The sequence below is a fragment of the Dermacentor variabilis genome, chromosome 6 (assembly GCF_050947875.1).
Source record: "Dermacentor variabilis isolate Ectoservices chromosome 6, ASM5094787v1, whole genome shotgun sequence".
Lineage (NCBI taxonomy): Eukaryota > Metazoa > Arthropoda > Arachnida > Ixodida > Ixodidae > Dermacentor > Dermacentor variabilis.
The window spans coordinates 180,448,881-180,469,305 of record NC_134573.1 but is presented as its reverse complement, the minus strand read 5'-3'; the positions used below and the strand labels follow the sequence as shown (position 1 = coordinate 180,469,305).

Genomic DNA, 20,425 nt, shown 5'->3' with positions numbered 1-20,425 from the left:
ATCAGGCATGAACACGATGCTATATATATATATATATATATATTGTAAGCACTATTAACGTACTTCGTCGTTTTCATTTGTACATAGCCATCATCAACTTCCCTGTTCTTAGTCTTCCTCGCGCGTGAGCTGGGGCGTTGCATTTTTGGAATAAACAGCGCTGGACAACTTGATCGGTCTCGGTATTATAAAGTGGTGGAGGTACGTCAAGACCCCGACGTCCTCTCGCGTTCCCGTCCTCCCTGGAGCTCCGTTCCGGTCGCCGCCTGCGCCCAGCTACCCTACAACAATGGACACTTTCAACCCCGGCCCTTCCGGCCCCTCTAACCCTACCACACAGACGACCCCGCCTGCGGCGCCCTCTTGGACCGTGACGAGCCCTCAGCGCGATCCCCCTGTTTTTGCGGGACTCCGCGGTGATGACGTCGACGAGTGGATCGACCACTACGACCGCGTGAGTTCTTGCAACAAGTGGAACGACACCCAGAAATTGAGACACGTCGCCTTCTACTTGACCGGTGTTGCAAAGACGTGGCATTTTAACCACGAATCCGACATCGCGGATTGGTCCACGTTTACCTCCAAGCTGCGGCAAATATTCTCTTCTTCCTCTGGCCGTGCAGAAGTCGCCAAACAGAAGCTGGGAACGCGCCGCCAACTTTCAATATATATATATATATATATATATATATATATATATATATATATATATATATATATATATATATATATATATATATATATATATATATATACATATATATATATGTATATATATATATATATATATATATATACATATATATATATATATATATGGCGGAGGAGCAGCAATTAGCCAATAGATTTTCATACAGTATCTTCAGAGCCAAAGCTGAGTAGCCTGCCTTTCGCATTTGTGCCTTCTGCTGACTTCACCTTCCGCCAGGCGCGATAACTTCTCTTTGTCATCTCGACATTCCTTAGTTCGCTTTTGCTCGATAATCGCCCCTCGGTGGCTAAAATGAACGTGATGGTTAGAAGACGACACCGCAAATGTTACTGCCCAATGCAGTGTCCGCTGGACTATAGCGTTGCGCAGTAGCTCTACTGTGAAATCGTGGCCGCACACGCCAGTGTCTGAGGGTGACATTTTGAGCCCAGAGCAGAGGTATAGGCGGCCTGAGCGGAATTAGTGCGGAGGCTTCAGAGGTGCGCGAACCGCACCTTGTTATTTCGGGAAAGACGATGTCGAGTACAGATGGTGTAGCCAGCACAGGCCGAGTATTTGCAGATATGTGGACGAGCATTCGAGACGGATGCTGCATTCGGGCAAGTGACCGGAATAAACAAGGTGAAAGCAGTGTAAAATGTTGGAGGAGGGTAATTACGAAAAACTGTTCGACGTTTTGTCACACTATTATTTCTGTCCTGGCTTCCTTTCTTTTTGTTTACACCTTGTTACGCTCCTGTGGGCATACTTGCAAAATTATGGCGCTGAAGCCTTCCAATGTTGACAGCAGCGCAACCTAACGAGTGGCGGAAGAAAAATGGGGAGGGTGCGATAATTATTCTCCGTGAAATCTCTGATCGCTTATCGCGAGGCAAAAGTGTCCGAGATGTCAGGGTGTCGAAATGCGTATGCTCTGCTTAAGACTCCATATTATTGCGATTAAGATCAGCAGCTCGAACATTCGCGAGCTCGGATTCAGCAAAGCTCGCCGCTTAACACTGAGGCGAGCGATGAAGCGTGGGTCATTTTTGTTTAGAATTGCGTCACGTTTTCTTCGCATTCCTATAGTGATTGGCATCGGTGACCCTGGGGTGACGATTGCTTATTTATTATTATTATTATTATTATTATTATTATTATTATTATTATTATTATTATTATTATTATTATTATTATTATTATTATTATTATTATTATTATTATTATTATTATTATTATTATTATTATTATTGGTACACACTTCAAAAAGGGGCGATAACAATAGTCTCCTCTGAGCGGTGCAATATGCCTATATATGACACGAGTGCAAGCAATCACCTTATTTACATGCATTTCTACAAGTAGCAAAAATGTAGCAACTGCTTCTTTTTGCAAACCCTTTTTTTATGTGTTGCTAACTTTACAGTAACCTCTTAGTGGAGCAAGAGACACATAAGCGATGTAGATATTCAGGCGATGATAAAACTGGTCCAACTAGGGATGTGTTATTCCATGTGAGGCGTTGTTCTGACCTACCATATTTATTGATGCGCATTTAGCACTCGTGTGCTGCTTTCATGAATACGTTATTATAGACGGTGGATTCGATAAATAAAATGCACAGATATGTGTTTGTCAAATTATGCATTCGCTGTTTCAGTTGGGGTCCTTGAGATGACGAGGCATTCGCAAGCAACTGCGTGGCAGCGGCCTTGATAGCCTCGTCACGGGCATGCTTTTCGGGCGACGACGTATATATGCAGTATTTTGGGTTTTGCGAATTTACGCACGATTCAGTGATCATGTGGGAAAAAAATGCGCAGTGTACAAGTAGTTAGTTAGTGCTACAGCTTTGTCAAGTTCTCGTTTATGCAACGACTTTGACGACCTAATTACTTTAACTAACGTTACCTATACGATATGTGCGTTAAAATCATAGAAAATTATACGACAGCAAGTGAGGGTGAAGAAAGAAGTGTTGTGTTATACGTCGTATCTTCCTTGCCTGATAGAAACTTGTAGGTTATAGATGGGTTGGAAATTGACCTTGTGGCTGCATTTTGAAACTTATTTCGAGAAGAGCTAACCGAACAACACAAGGGCGCAGACGAACAACGAGTCTTTATTTGAAAGAATATATGTACTGACCAACGATGCGCAAAATGTTAAAATACGTTTACTACGACGACAGATGGTCAATGAATCGAGCAGCCAGAGAGCACAGCCATGTCGCTTGACCAGAGGATGAAACTGTTCAGATACTTGAGTTTTTTGGCGATAAATCTTACTAATGGCGCGCTTACGCAAAAGGGGGCCCTTCCTGCCTATATATATAGCGTACCGTCCTATAATTTTGCGCGTATGTTACGCCTACCCGTATCAGGCTATCCGTACCAAATATGAGTGTTGCTCGGAAGTAGTGTCGTCTTTACTTAACGGCACCATGCCGGAGTAACAGGGATACACAGCCGGTGCACTCCGGAACACTGTATCGACATTTCTAAGCTTCTTAACAATGCGACCACGGGCTTTTGTTGTAGTGTCATGGTGTTGCTCGCATCGCGACAACAGAACTGAGTAACATGCTCGTTACTGAGCCTTGTAGTGATATGATATGGCAACGAACTTGTCATATTCATTAAGCTGCAATGCGGGAGGTGCATTCAGTCGTTTAATAGCACTCAACACGGCATTCCAGAATCCCTGTAAATCTCATTGTTTTGGTTGCTGACAGAGATTCAGACATGGGATGGCAGTGTCCAGAACAAGACATGTCAGACATGCTCGTTGAAAGTGTATACGAACTAACAATTCTAAGAAACAAGCCGAACGTGGTAGTTTCAGATGGTTGGGTGAAGACTGCTTCCACCAACCATAGCTGTTGATGACGCCAGGCTTGACGTCACCAAGCTTCAAAAGTTGGTACACGCGCTCGAAAGACTGCAAAGAGCAACCTCGTCGAAAAACGTCTCCGTCAGCGCCGACGTTGCTCGAGCATTGCGTTTTACAAGCGGCGGAGCGTGGCTTGATGTTCTGGCAGAAAGAGAAAAGCGCTCTCGCTATATATGTGAGACGCGCCAACCATCTCTCACACCGTGAGTGGTGTGCCAAATTAGCAATTTCTTTAGGTATAGTTAGGGGGAAATGTGGTGCTATTGTAATGCAATGCAAAGCGATTACGCAAGGCGACCACTTTTTGTGGCAGCAAGCAAAAGCTACGTGCACTCGCTCGCACGGGCGGAGCTTTTGCTCTTGTGCTACGACGCCAAGTAGCGCCGACGTTTTATTGGTGATTTACAGCATCGAGCTTTATACAATTACTAGAGGGAACTGTGGCGCTAGTGTCTACGGCAGCTGCAAGCAGGGCATTTCAGCCAGCACGAGAATGATGGGTAGTAAGTGGATTTGTCGAAACTTCGTACTTCTGGCTTGAAATGACTTCGTGACATTGCAAAGGGATCATATTAAGAAAAATACTGCGTTTTAAATATTTGAACAAACATTATTATAATGGTCTGAAGGCACGATTCGAGCAGAAGACCTTTAGCAAAGAAACACGACATTGAAATCATTACAACACGGACGCATGAACAAGCGGGACCACTGCAGTTAGCAGCGATAATGCGTGTTTGCAGTCTTATTACCCTCAGCATTAAAAAAAAGTATACAGTAACTTGAAATTTAGGTCTATTTAGGCCCGGATAAAGCACAATAAATGAATCCACAAGAACGTCTGCAGCCACAAGCGCGAAGATCAGACTAATCCACGTACTACCCATTATTCCCATGGTGGCTGAACGATTGCAGCGCCAGAGTTCCATCTAGTAATTAGTCAAGAAACTGTATCGTTTATAGGACCAGGAAGACCAGACACAAATACTGAAAGCCAGAAAAATAGGAACAGCAAGTAGCGAAGATCTTTTTCCCAAGGAACTGTTTTATTTGTTACGAAATAAGTCGTGAGCAAGAAGAAAAAAAGTAATAAGTGATATGGTTTGTTTTATGACATGTAGCTTCTAGTTGCTTACGTTCGCTGACTATATGAATATGCGCAGTAAAAAAAGAAAGATGTATGCCTTGACTCCGTAACTTTCGCTGCGCTGTCACAGAAAGTTGGGTCTAGTTATGCGGAACATTGCGCCATGTCCTCAGGTCGCCCGCTTTTTAAAGAATGACAAGGTACTGTTTCAGGTGCGTTACTATTGTGAATCCATGAAGGGCTTCACAAAAATATGGGTTCCAAAGAACTTAGACACAGAGCTCTGGGCGCATCTTTTTGTGCAATCCTACAGTGAAAGCGAGTCGTCTATAGTTTAGACTGACAAGCACTCTGATATAGTATTACAGCGAAGCGATATATGGCTAGCCGTTTCGTCCGTCCGTCTGTCGCCTGTAGGCAGAAAACTCCTCAGGCGCAATCCAATGCGCATGCGCGAGAAAGAGAGCGAGAGAGGAGCGCGATTAGCTGCGCCAATAGTGGCGCCGTTGCTCTCCGTCGCAGCCGAATGCATGCGCAGCAATATATCTACGGCTCCGAAATGGGTAGGCCACGCGTCATACGTACTCTTGAGGAGCAGGCAGCTTTCAATTAGCAACGCCACGAGCAGAAGCGAGAAGGAGCACGTGTACGCCGTGCCGATGCTGCAGCCCGGGCACAAGAACAGGGTCGTGCAGCCGAGCGCAGGCAGCAACTGCGTACGGAGGATCCGCCAGCCTATGTACCAAGCCGTCGTTTAATGAACCGTCGGGATCAACCCAGTGATAATAAACACCGGTGCCTCGCGTTTAAGTTTGGCTGGTTAGCCATCTGTACAGAATGCTTGGGCGGCGATTTTTATTGATTGTCTCTTGAGTTATTGATTTACGAATTTATTTTTAAATATACGTTGCAGGCCAAATTAAGGACATTGGGTAATACGGTCGACTGGATAAAAAGAAAGAAAATGAAGGAAGGCGATAATAATTGTTATGTTCCCACTTTATAAGTAGGATACCCAAGCACTTTAAGAAAGGTGTCGTCCCGCTGTTCTTTGCAGATGTAGCTCGACACCGACACGACGGAGCAATACTTTCTATGTGACATTGACCGACGTGTGATAGTAAACGTGGTAGCGCTTCTGGCTTGACATATGTATTCATTAATTTACCGGCTTCGACTGGGAGCGGCGCCTTCAGTATAGAAGGCTCCGCTCCATTTTTATTGAGTGCTGCGTTCGCTATGAAACCAAAATTGTTTACTACGACAATCAATCAATCAATCAATCAATCAATCAATCAATCAATCGGTCGGTCGGTCGGTCGGTCGGTCGGTCGGTCAAAATGTATTTATCTCAAGAAGAGAAAGTTGTAACGAGAGAAAGCTACAAAAACTGCATCTTTAGAAAGGCCGGCCCCCTATTGAATGCCCGAAATACATCACAAAAAGATAACGATTAGCGAGCAAAATCGGATGCCTGGAGGGCCGTTTGGAGAGGAAGGAATAGGAACACCCTTTGTCATACCACAATGCTTGGGCCAAGGTCACATGAGCCACTTGCCGCAGAAGGCGTACACTTTCTTCAAAGAATTTTTAGTGCACACAAGCTTAGATCAGCACTCGTAAGAAGTGAGGTGTATAGGATTTATGGTATAGCCGCACTTGTATTCCACAGTGTGCACTCATCTTTAACGGAACATTCTGTTGAACCTTGTAATTCATGTAAATACATGGACTTTTGGACCAATGTCTAAATGCCCGACGGTGTATTCTGCAAATATGTAGCGTCATGGAAAGGATTTAGATGTTGATTGAAATCTGCGTCGGAGAATCCTTACCTTTGTTAGTGTTACATTCATATCAATTTCTGAATTTACTCTTTTCTTTTACTGCGTAACACTGAGAAACGGAGTAGCCTAGGTATTTTCCACTTCAATCTCTCCACAGATGGCTATTAATAACAGAATAGAACTGAACATGTAGAAATTATCAGATGACACTCGTCATCAAGGAAGTGTCAAGGAAGAAAATGCACAAATGAGAATACAAAATAAACCAGCCAGCGTCGACGAAAATAGTGAACTTCAGAAAATCCCAAAACGAACACTAGTTTCTAACAAGAAAAAAATGCCATACTAATGAAGTATAGCAATGCGGTAACGAGTACAGCAGCAAATAGCTCACAATGGCATATGCCATAAAGAAAGCAAGTGCATGGTATGAAAATGTTATCTCTGAAATTGTTTTACCCAGTGAAGTGCCTGTTTAGCAAATTACAAAATATTTGTATTGTTACCTTTACCAACGATGTTTCCAGGAAGTTCCACATGCTGATGACAAGCTGGTGCGCCTATGAATTGAAAGTGGCCGAGCTGCCGTGGGTGGATGTGAGGATGGCATGATGATGTACGCTACGTCATCTGGAAGAGGCGAATTTGAGACATCAGGTTGCAGGATCGAGGCGCAAAGATTATACTAGTTTCCATTCTTTAATACACAGTCTAAACCACTCCAATGAATCATTTGAGCTTTAATGACACTACGCATGAGCCATTTAGAACTGCCTTCTTTTGTGATTTTTTTTTCATTTATCCTTGCTCATTGTGTTCCTTCGGCCTCTGATGTATAATACCATCCTTATCTAGAATTCCCTTATTTTCTTCTACCTTTCTGTCTATTTCATTACTACATCATTGTTTGAAACATTATTACACTGCTATGGACGGCTAAAGTATTAGTCGTCTGGCATTCTGCTCCCTGTAGTGTCTGTTTTATGGAATATAACGAACGCGCGCGTATTTCCTTTCGAGGTGCGCTTTCTGACGCACTATGCGTGTGGTCGGTGTGCGCGGATGTGTGTACGTCGGTGCATGTGCGCGACGCCACCAAGATAGTTGCATCAGTAAAAAGAGAACAGCAGCGCTGCATGTATTCCAGAAAATGGTGGATATATTCGCTCAAAAACATGTACAACGCATGGCGAGGCTCCGAATGCATGTATAACCAAAACGAAACGAAAACGCTGCTTTGAAATCTCAATGAGGCCGACTGCAAGAAGAAGAGACAATGGCGCCTGAGGAAAATAAAGAAAGCGAAAAAGCTTCGCCAGCATTTTTTTTAAAGCAAGAGCAAATAAAACGAATACCAAGACGTGAAAAAAAGAAGCCCGAGGAACCTGCGTGACAGTAGAGGTGTTCTTGTCAGGTCACAAGAACAAGAAGTTGGTAAAAGAGCACCAGAAAGGGTGAGGATTGCACGGAAAACGAAACCCATTTATCACGTTCACCCAAAGATCTCTGCCACTGATGCTCTCTGCGAGGCCGGTGTAGCGGAGGTTCGGCTTCACGGCGGCAGGCCTGTTCTTTCGTCCTCTCTCTCACCGCTGCTTTTCTGACATACTTCGCAGTGCACGACACCTTTCTTCAGCCCTGACCTTCCGCGGTGGTTTTTAACTCCCGTGTTCTTTTGTCTTTTCGTGGCCCAGAAATGCTGCGAATGGCGCTGGGCGAACCGGCGACGTGTCTCGCCGAAGCACGTTTTCTTCTTGCTCTCGTTGCCCCTTATCATTTTATTGCACCCCGAGGCTGAGCGAGGGTGACGTGGGGGCGGCGGTAGACAAGGCGTGCCGGGAGCCAATACGGCCTTCGACGCGCGAGCCGGAGTCGCTCGCCGAGTCGGGCGGGCAAACGAACGAGCGCGCGGTCCGGTCCGGCCGCCGGCGATACGCACGAAAACGCGAAAATGCCTGTGACGCCGCAGGAAGTGGACCATATTTTGTATCGGCGGGCAATAGCGAAAAGAAATAAAGAGGGAATACAAATAAGGAAATGGGGGGGGGGGGGAGGTGAGGATGCTGGAAGAGCGAGCCTTGTTGCCCTTTCCTCTGTGCACAAGGCTCGAGCTCCCTCATCTTTTACCGCTCTTTCTTTTTTTCTTCACATCTCCCTTCTCCACCCGTGAATGGTGGGGCTCTTCCGACACGTCGTGTTGACGTGTTGCTCACTCTTTCCCTAGAATCTCAGAGTGTCGTCTCTTTCAGAAAGCGCCGCGGGTGGCGTATTTGTTGTTTTCGGTTCGCAGCGAGGGCGTGACAAGCAAGGAATAACAGAAACTGGCTTGCAGCCCGACATTGCTCCTTCTCCTTTTATTTTTTTTCTAGAAGGAAAACGGAAAAAAAATAAGAGGAGAGGGCGAGGAGGGTAAAGAAGAAAGCCATATACTGGCAGACCCCGTCCATGGCTCCGTGAAAAAATATCCACCACGGTGGCTTTTATATTAGACGTCGCGGGCATCATTTCTCGCTATATATTATTCGTCTCTTTGTTGAGGCGCAGCCAGCCACTTTGTCTTGGAAAGAGTGAAACAAGAGCGGTAGTCGAGGAGGAGAGCGATACGGAAGGAGTGAACGCACATTCTTTTGGTGTTCGTCCTTCGGGCCTTAACCGAAGCTGCCATCTCTTGTATGGAGTTATTTTCGTTTTCAGCTTGTTCATCTTTCATTTACCCTTTGTCGCAGTCCTGGGTCCTGCAGCCGCTGTTGTTATCAGTCATTCGTTTTCTCTGGCGTCCTATACATGCTATTCATGATGATCATTCTTTTTTATTTTGGCTTTGTTAAGTCTGTTCTGGTTCACTGTTTTATTGTTATTCCTTGGGACGGTCCCTTTCCGTGTCCTTGTGCCTCGACCGTATTTTCCCATGAAACGTTCTTCGATTGGATATATATATATATATATATATATATATATATATATATATATATATCAACCGGCAAGGTTTTAATGCGGAAGTTCTTGTTGGACCGCGCAGTTTTCATACGGGGTCCCTTGTGCGCAGCATGTACCTCATCTCCATGTTATGAACATATCTCACGCGGCGATGAATGTTGATCCGAGGCTGCTCATTTCTATCATAGTTTATCTGTATCCATGCTTGTTTAACCGTTTTTTTTTATCTCCCGTAGTGCCCTCTGCCGGCAGCCGGACATAGTGGCGTTGAAAGATTCAGTGATAAATGCGAGAAATAGACTGCAAGCTCGACCAGCGGATTACTGCGAGTATTGAGATGGGCGCGAATGCTGCTAGCATCCCCGTTTAACTATTGAGACATTTCCTCGATTATACGATAACATACACGACCTAAATTAAGCAGCTTACTTGGTCTGTGCGTTTCAACCGTCCTGTATGAAGACACGGTCATCTAGGAAAAACTTTGTTAATGAGTGTCCAAGGGCTGTGCTCTGACAGGCGCTTTTTCCATTTATGTTTTGATCATAACCCGGCGTCTTTGCATGACAGCCAACTTTGTCGTAGTTGTGTTGACTGGTTTGCATCGATAAACGAATGCTTGAACAGGATTGTGAATCGCCGGTGCTTAACTTTAGTATCATAGAGTGTTCCTCATTGGCTTATAGAGCCAATGAGGAATCGTCCCTCATAGAGCCGCCATCAATGAGGAATTGTTCGTGATAGAGCCGCCATCATAATATTTAGCCGTCATCGTTATCCTTTCTTTATAAACTTTATTAAGTGTGGTCATCCCAAAAACGTAACACAAAAATTAAAGTCGCTATAAAATGCACCGACCAAATTTTGCAAAAAGATCAAGCTTTTATGAATGCGGGCACTGAAAATAAAGACATCTGATGGCGTGGTAAAGTCTGCTACCTGTCATGTCTGGAAGGCACCGAAGCGTCGTGCAATTACCAAGCGTCGCTGTGTAATACGAACTTAAGGAAACAGGGTCACGTATCGCATAGCGCTATCATGCAAGCAGGTATACTACGTACATCGGCCTTACCGGACGTTGTGTAAACCATTGCGTCAGTGAAGAAGATATTATGCGGACTAATGCGTCCCTTCACGTAGCTACTGACTGTAACACACGTGGGTGTGAAGCAGTTGTTTCACGAGTCGGACTTCTTTAGGTATATAGGCAAAAATGCACGAGGCTCGTGACAGTAGTCGGTCCCATTCGTCACAGTATAACGTTGGCATTAGCCAAGTCTCCGTCGTATACTCGCGGAAGGTTACGCGCTATTTCTAGGCACTAACTGCACGCATGTGAAAACGCGCGCTCTGCTGCTGTATGCTGTTAGATACGGACCATTAACTAGCATCGGCCAAGTTCTCCGAACGCAACCACTCGCCGTCGCATTGTAAATGTGGTGCGCAGCTGCGCGTCGACTGTGCTACCGGACCCGTCAGACAAGTCGGCTATCCCGCTCTCGTGTGCCGTGCGCGGAGCTATATGCCTCCCCGCGGTGTGATACTTCCCGAAAGTGCAACTGGAGGCCGGCACGGTTCGACGTAGTTGACCCTGGTACCGAGAAGCGCTGCTTTGCAGAACTGGCAGGTCGTTCAAGCACGACCAGTCCCCTCCGGCAGACCAGGAGGAAACGCCGAACGGAGGCCGCCATCGGAGAATAGAGCCCACAGAGTGTCCCCATTGGCCGAACATGACGCCACTTGCACAGGCCCTACGATTTGTTCAAAATGGGGACACCTGCATGGGCTCGATTATTGGCTGAAAATGACGTGACGCCGTCCGACTGAAGGCGTTATAAGCCCGAGAACCATCGGTATGAGAGGGATCTTCTTGTTACAGTCCAAAGCGCACAAGTTGTTGCCGGCCGCCGACGACTTTTTACTGTTATTTTGTGTTGGCATAGAAGATTGTCACATTTACGGACTCCCGCGCAGCCATTAGCAGATTACAATGCAGTGAGATTGATGGTCCAGTTGTGCGCAGCATTAATGACTCTGCAAATAAAATTTCATCACGTGGGTATCTTTCGTTGCTCAATGGATACCTTCACACGTAGGATCGCCGGAAATGAAGAGGCTGATCGGCCGGCTTCAACTTGCGCTCATAACAACTCTGTCTGTCCTGAAATCATGTGCAAGGTTGATGACGCTCGTCTGCTGATTCGTCACCACCTACTCAAGCAGCATCCAGAGCAGCGCGTCGCAAATGGAACTACTCAAGCTAAGGACTGTCTGTGTGAACGTGTGCGAACGCTTATACAGACAAGGACGAGTGACCAGTCCATCCTGTACGTCCTGCTGTTGCTGCGAGACACTTCAGCACGTCATATTGCAGTGGCCCGCTTTCAGTGCGCAGCGCACGTCGCCAGTGAGGGCCCATCATCTCCCTGGCCTTGGTGCGCGACACTCGACGAATGTTTGCACCCGAGTGGCTGTACGTCTCGACGCGATCAGGCTCATCACGCTGTACTTACTTTTCTAGAATTAACTAACTTATGTTCGCGTTTCTAACTCACACACTATTATTCTATTTACCATACTGTAGTTGCGTGACCTGGAGTGACCGGTCCTACTGTGTGTGACATGTCATGTGTGTTTTACTTCATTTTCTGACATATTTTTATTATATGGCATTTAGGAGATGTTGTCGCCTTTAATTGGCGCCGGCTACTCCTTTTCACATAGGAATTTAAAGAAAAGAATAAATCACAATAAAAATAGTGACATGATAACATAAACTCCCGTAACATAAGTACACTAATGTCACACTATAACTGAAAGACAACTACAAATCATAAAAACACGATGACTAGTCACATAGGTACACTACTGCCACTCGAAAAGTGAAAGTCAACTAAGGTACACACCAACACAAAGTCCAGTCACATATGTGCACTAAAGTAAATGCAAAGTCCGGTCCCTTAGATAGACTAAAATCAGGGCACAAAAAAAATCATGGATTAAATTTTTATGAAGGTACAAAAAACCAGCCATTTGATTGGCCAAAGTGAGCCAATAGAAAAACATAGAATGCGCTGTCACATTTAAACACTCTACTCATTACTTTGAGAGAATATTGCTTGCTTCTAGAAATCTTTGAAGGGCCAGTAACGCTCGTCTTTGCAATGAGCATGTTGGCCAAAGACCTAAGACATTCCTGGTGCTGAAGGGGCTGCGATCTAATGCCACTAAATCAAGTGCTAAGCGTTGTCTGCGAATGTCGTGTCGCGGACATTCTACCAGAAGATGCTATACATCCTCATCAGCGTGGCCACAAGTGGATTCCGCACTATCAGCTCTTGAAATTTTATGTAGAAAGCGTTTTCTGTACGCGGTACCATGCCGCAGACGGTGAATCAGCGTTTCAAAGGCTCTGGTTGTATTTAATGTGGACGGGATTCTAAACTGAAGTGATAGATCAATGTGTAATAAATATGAAGATTCCGAGTTCTGATCAAACCATGTCCCTTTGCAACCACGGGCTGATATCTGTCTTAGTATGCAGCGCAATTCGCCTTGTGTTAGAGGGAGACCGTGTGTCTTTATTAACATGCGATTTTCCAGCGCCCTTATCTGCTGCAACATTCCCAGGGATATTGTGGTGACCAGCTATCCATTGGAACATTACGTTCCTCCCCTCCTTCCTATCTTCCATTTCTATTTTTCTTTTCCCTCCTTTCTGAGGAGTAGGCAAGCGTTGTGCCCCTTCCAGTTGCAGTTGCCAGCTTGCTCCTCGCTTTCCCTTTCCTGTCGAATATATATGTGTCTTCAAAACATGTAATATTAATAATTTTGGATATATCTCTGTACATATTCTAAATAAAGCTTCATTTCTCTAAATACTCCTCAACGTCGGCCCACTCGCGCACACAACGGCAAGTTGAAAGAATTTGTATGTATGCGCACATGTGTTGTGCGCCAAATATGTGTGGACATACTTGGCTGGAAGTCAGTTAAAGTAGATTACGTGTGACGCGGGTATTGGTGCCTGCCGGGCTGGTATATATATATATATATATATATATATAATCATCATCATCATCATCATCAGCCTGTCTACGCCCACTGCAGGGCAAAGGCCTCTCCCATACTTCTCCAACTACCCCGATCATGTACTAATTGTGGCCATGTTGTCCCTGCAAACTTCTTAATCTCATTCGCCCACCTAACTTTCTGCCGCCCTCTGCTACGCTTCCCTTCCCTTGGAATCCATTCGGTAACTCTTAATGACCATCGGTTATCTTCCCTCCTCATTACGTGTCCTGCCCAGGCCCATTTCTTTTTCTTGATTTCAACTAAGATATCACTAACCCGCGTTTGTTCCCTCACCCTATCTGCCCTTTTCTTTTCCCTTAACGTTACACCTATCATTCTTCTTTCCATAGCTCGTTGCGTCGTCCTCAATTTAAGTAGAACCTTTTTCGTAAGCCTCCAGGTTTCTGCCCCGTACGTGAGTACTGGTAAGACACAGCTGTTATAAACCTTTCTCTTGAGGGATAATGGCAATCTGCTGTTCATGATCTGAGAATGCCTGCCAAACGCACCCCAGCCCATTCTTATTCTTGTGTTTATTTCAGTCTCATGATACGGATCCGCAGTCACTACCTGCCCTAAGTAGATGTATTCCCTTACCAATTCCAGTGCCTCACTACCTATCGTAAACAGCTGTTCTCTTCCAAGACTGTTAAACATTACTTTAGTTTTCTGCAGATTAATTTTTAGACCCACCCGTCGGCTTTGCCTCTCCAGGTCAGTGAGCATGCATTGCAGTTGGTCCCCTGAGTTACTAAGCAAGGCAATATCATCAGCGAATCGCAAGTTACTAAGGTATTCTCCATTAACTCTTATCCCCAATTCTTCCCAATCCAGGTCTCTGAATACCTCCTGTAAACACGCTGTGAATAGCATTGGAGAGATCGTATCTCCCTGCCTGACGCCTTTCTTTATTGGAATTTTGATGCTTTCTTTACGGAGGACTACAGTGGCTGTGGAGCCGCTATAGATATCTTTCAGTATCTTTACATACGGCTCGTCTACACCCTGATTCCGCAATGCCTCCATGACTGCTGAGGTTTCGACTGAATCAAACTTTTTCTCGTAATTAACGAAAGCTATACATAAAGTTTGGTTATATTCCGCACATTTTTCTATCACCTGATTGATAGTGTGAATAGGGTCTGTTGTTGAGTAGCCTTTACGGAATCCTGTCTGGTCCTTTGGTTGAATGAAGTCCAAGGTGTTCCTGATTCTATTTGCAACTACCTTAGTAAATACTTTGTAGGCAACGGACAGTAAGCTGATCGGTCTATAATTTTTCAAGTCTTTGGCGTCCCCTTTCTTATGGATTAGGATTATGTTAGCGTTCTTCCAAGATTCCGGTACGCTCGAAGTGATGAGGCATTGCGTATACAGGGTGGCCAGTTTCTCTAGAACAATCTGCCCACCATCCTTCAACAAATCTGCTGTTACCTTATCCTCCCCAGCTGCCTTCCTCCTTCGCATAGTTCCCAAGGCTTTCTTTACTTCTTCCGGCGTTACCTGTGGGATTTCGAATTCCTCTAAACTATTCTCTCATCCATTATCGTCGTGGGTGCCACTGGTACTGTATAGATCTCTATAGAACTCCTCAGCCACTTGAACTATCTCATCCATATTACTAATGATATTGCCGGCTTTGTCTCTTAACGCATACATCTGATTCTTGCCAATTCTTAGTTGCTTCTTCGCTGTTTTTAGGCTTCCGCCGTTCCTGAGAGCCTGTTCAATTCTATCCATATTATACTTCCTTACGGGGGTAGATGGTGAAATGGGAGAGGCCTTTGCCCTGCAGTGGGCATAACCAGGCTGATGATGATGATGATGATACTTCCTTATGTCAGCTGTCTTACGCTTGTTGATTAACTTCGAAAGTTCTGCCAGTTCTATTCTAGCTGTAGGGTTAGAGGCTTTCATACGTTGGCGTTTCTTGATCAGATCTTTCGTCTCCTCCGATAGCTTGCTGGGATCCCGTCTAACGGAGTTACCACCGACTCCTATTGCACACTCCTTAATGATTCCCACAAGGCTGTCGTTCATTGCTTCAACACTAAAGTCTTCTTCCTGAGTTAAAGCCGAATACCTGTTCTGTAGCTTGATCTGGAATTCGTCTATTTTCCCTCTTACCGCTAACTCATTTATCAGCTTCTTATATACCAGTTTCTTCCATTCACTCCTCAGGTCTACGCTAATTCGAGTTCTTACCATCCTATGGTCCCTGCAGCGCACCTTGCTGAGGACGTCAACATCTTGTATGATACCAGGGTTAGTGCAGAGTATGAAGTCTACTTCATTTCTAGTCTCGCCGTTCGGGCTCCTCCACGTCCACTTTCGGCTATCCCGCTTGCGGAAGAAGGTATTCATTATCCGTATATTATTCTGTTCCGCAAACTCTACTAATAACTCTCCCCTGCTATTCCTAGTTCCTATGCCATATTCCCCCACTGCCTTGTCTCCAGCCTGCTTCTTGCCTACCTTGGCATTGAAGTCGCCCATCAGTATGGTATATTTTGTTTTGACTTTACCCATCGCCGATTCCACGTCTTCATAGAAGCTTCCGACTTCCTGGTCATCATGACTGGATGTAGGTGCGTAGACCTTTATAACCTTCATTTTGTACATATTATTGAGTTTTATAACAAGACCTGCCACCCTCTCTGTAATGCTATAGAGTTTCTGTATGTTACCAGCTATATTCTTATTAATCAGGAATCAGACTCCTAGTTCGCGTCTCCCTGCTAGGCCCCGGTAGCACAGGACGTGCCCGCGTTTCAACACTTTATATGCTTCTTTTGGCCTCCTAGCTTCACTGAGCCCTATTATATCCCATTTACTGCCCTCTAATGCCTCCAATAGCACTGCTAGACTCGCCTCACTAGATAACGTTCTAGCGTTAAACGTTGCCGGGTTCATATTCCAATGGCGGCCTGTCCGGAGCCAGGGATTCTTAGTACCCTCTGCTGCATTGCAGGTTTGACCGTCGCCGTGGTCAGTTGCTTCGCAGCTGCTGGGGACTGAGGGCCGGGGTTTGATTGTTGTGTTCATATAGGAGGTTGTGGCCAAGTACTGCACCAGGGTGGCCAATCCTGCTCTGGTGATGGAGTGCGTTGCCGGTTCTGGTCACCGGGATCAGGCCACACTCCAGGCCTGTTTATGCAAATTTATCAACACGCGGATTTTTTTTATCCGGTGGAAAATTGCGCGGCACCGGGATTCGAACCACGGACCTCTTGCACGCGAGGCGGGTGTTCTACCTCTACGCCACCACTGAACCGTGCATGTATATATATATATATATATATATATATATATATATATATATATATATATATATATATATATATATATATATATATATATATATATATATATATCGTTTTGACAATATCTACGCCCCACCACGCTCCGGCTTATTCTCCTCCTCCCCCTACTCTACGATGGAGGAGGAAAGTGAGCTACGCGTGCATAAAAACGCTGCTAAAGCAAGCAGGTGCTGTGGTGACGAAGACAAACCCCCTTGTAGAAACGTTGCCTTAGAGCGACGTTCCTTTTTCGACTACTCATCATTATATTTAGCATTAACGTGACGTTCATGCTAAATAGCCCCCCGCCCCCGCGCCCCTGCGCATTTTTATACGTTATCGTACTATTATAATGCGTAATATTACTTGTGTTGAATCAATAGCTTTGACCTCCACGCTGTTGCCTGCTCCGGCTGCCTGACTTCACTTATCGTTGACGCATTTCTGCCAACCTCGGCGCAGGTGCGAGGCAGCGGACGCCGTGGCCGTGTTCGTCTCGATTAGCGGCCAACGCGACAAGGTGGACAGTTTCTGCGGCAGTGACATGCCCAACCAGGTGATGTCGACGGGCCGAAACCTGACGCTCGAGTTCCGGTCGTTGCAGAACACAGGAAACTCGACGGCCAGGGGGTTCCGGGCGGCGTACCAGTTCGTGACAGGTACGTATAGGCTCGGCGCTCCCACACGCTACAGAGCGACAGAGTAGAAGCGTCGTAACCTGCAGAGGACACTCTGTTCTCTCAGGGTCTAGAAAAAGGAACATATTTGCGCAGTTTATGTTGCAACCTGGGCAACGTAAGGCTACAGAATTGCCATTCGTGCGTGAGTGGTATAAGACAGAACAAGAAAAGCGCGCCAAGCACTTCTTTAAGGAATCGCGTGGCTCATATTTGATTAGCGTTAATAACATTTCATTCCCATCAACCGAGGCTGATCGAAGGCATGAGGATAAATGCGAGAAACGCTCTGCGTTTACGGATAATAGTTTTCCGGGTCCTTTACCACACTTACTAATTAGAGAGGTTCGTGGGTTCTAGCGTGTCAAAATCGCAATATGAGTATGACCAGCGCCGTAGTTGGAGACTCCGAATTTATTTTCCCCTCTTAGGGTTTTTGAGCGAGCACCTGTGCCTATGGGTACTCGAAATACTTTGCATTTCGCTTTGTAGAAATGCGGCAGGGATCGAACCTGCGACCCCGAGCTCAGCGGCGCGACGCCATAGCTACTGCGCTAATGCGGCGGGCGTTGCTTGCTGCCCTTTGAGATGTCACTGTTTTGCGCATCCCATCGGAAAACAAATTTAGGTGTTCGCTTTGACAAACGCGTTCCTCTATATTTTCGGCACGTTAACTCAGAGCGATGGGACGAGAAATGTTCGGCGTAACCTTAAGCAACAGGAAGAGAGCAATGTGGGCCGAAATGCAAACGGGGATGGCCGATAGTCTAGTGGACATTGAGAGAAGAAAATGAAGCTGGGTAGGCCATGTAATGCGAAGGGCACATACCCAGTGCACCATCTAACGATAACGACCTAACGATAACGATAACGATAACGACCTAACGATAACTCATCGATCTCTGTCCCGCACTCAAAAACAAAAAAGTTTGTGAAAGATAGTCTTTCCAAGTCAGATTCTAATCCTAACTCTTCCAGCTATGACCCACAATCAAAACCAACAAAGTCCGGTAAAGACAGTCTTTCGAAGAAAGATTTTTTAAAAGACAGTATTTTAGAGCAAGCGGTTTCTAAAGCAGGCATTAATTCATCATAGGTTATTTAAAGGTATTACAGTGGAACTGCCGTTCCATTATTTCTGCAGCAACTGATTTAATATATTTTTGCTCACAACTTTCTCCCGACATTATCCTTTTGCAGGAAACTTGGCTCTCCAATGGGCAAGATTTTCATATACAATATTATCGTTTATTTCGATTGGACCGTCCATCGAGAGGTGGAGGACTTGTTTTCTTCATAGCAACTAAAATAAGCTACAAAGTCAAAATTTCCTACCAGTAAATGTCTACGGAGTGTGAGATACTAGCAATAGATGTAACTATTCCTGGTTGTTCGCCATTTTCCTTAGTTAATACATATTTTCCCACAGGCATGACACTCGTTTCCTTGATACCGTTGTCAACTCTTGTAGGAAAGAAATTGTGATAGCCGGAGACTTTAATTCGCATCATGTGTCTTGGGGTTTCAAAACGGACTCATGTGGAAAGCGATTATCCGACTGGGCAATTAATCAAAATTTTTGTTGCTTAAACACGAAGTCAGCTACCTTTATTCAGGGTCTTTCTAAATCGGCATTGGATCTAACATTTGCCAGTTCAGGAATTTCCGTAACTTCCTGGTCTACTGTCGACTCAGCTTCGAATAGTGTCCATCTACCTATTAGGTTTGACATTGTCTGCCCTGTTATTCCCCTGGAGTCTCCGACGCGTACTTTTGTCAATTACCAGAAATTTCAGGGTATCTTGAAAACGGTACTCAGTTCCCAGATAACGCTACCGAATGACATCAAAGCCATGAGGCTTTGCGCAGTAGTAAAATGTTCCTTTAAAAAATCCCAATTTAATGTTAAGATAAGCAAAAGTACTACCTCTCCTTGGTGGAATTCGGATTGCACGCGGGAATATTCTAGAAGACGAAAAACCACGTGGAAGAAATTACTTTACAATCAGTGCCCGAGTAACTGGAGTGATTATAAATTCGCAGCTGCAGCGTTGAAGAGAAAAGTTTCGAATGCCAAACACGAGTATGACGTAAAACATCATGAATTCCTCTCTAAGCCCAGCAACAAAAAAGCTCTGTTCAGATTCCTTCGATATAGAAAATTCATGCCAACACCAGCGAATACTGAATCGACAATATTTTCACCGCGCGAGTTATCTGCTTCTTTAGAATTCATAGGAAAGGGCTTAGCGCAACGCTTAACATCACGTTTGCCGATTGGGCCACTAAGACCTCCCATCGCTGATGACTTCGTGGAAGTCACAGTGTCAGAGCTCTCTGATGTACTTAGATCTCTGCCTGCCTCAGCTCCAGGTCCTGACGGCATTTCCAATGCCATGCTAAAAATGTTGTTTGAAATGTCTTCTGATGGCATTCTCAACGCAGTTAATTATTCTCTAAAAAATGATTGGATTCCAGCGGAATGGAGGACAGACAAAGTTATTCCGCTGCTTAAAAAACAAGGAGCTGGCTACACCCTTGACAACATTAGGCCTATCTCTCTTACGTCAGATATGGTAAAACTAATTCAAAGAGTTTTATATGATCGTATGATGGATCATATATCTGAAAATTCGTTACTGAGCCCAAGTGAAATAGGTTTCCGGCCCGGTCTCTCCATTTGGTGTGCGCATATAGATTTGGAAAGCCGCATCCAACTTGCTCAGCATAGAAAAGAAGTTAGCGCTTTAGTTACACTTGACATAGCAAAAGCTTATGATAGCGTGGAGTACTCTCTACTGCTGGACACATTACAGTCCTACAATTTTCCGAAATATATAACGGCATGGATTTTTGAATTTTTAAGAAACAGAAAATTTCATTGTTTTCAAAACGGCTTCTCTTCAAGATTGTTCGATCAGACAAGAGGGGTGCCCCAGGGGGCTGTTCTGTCTCCTATACTACTTAACCTGTTGATG

General features: G+C 45.0%; 1 protein-coding gene across 1 annotated transcript in view; it reads left to right on the top strand.

Moving 5' to 3' along the window:
* LOC142585910 (suppressor of lurcher protein 1-like) overlaps positions 1 to 20,425 on the top strand; it is a 167,274-nt gene that overhangs the window by 130,283 nt on the left and 16,566 nt on the right. Inside the window, exon 10 of the mRNA XM_075697002.1 lies at positions 17,233 to 17,429. Within this exon, the coding sequence (XP_075553117.1) occupies positions 17,233 to 17,429 (197 nt within the window). The remainder of the gene's footprint in view (positions 1 to 17,232; positions 17,430 to 20,425) is intronic.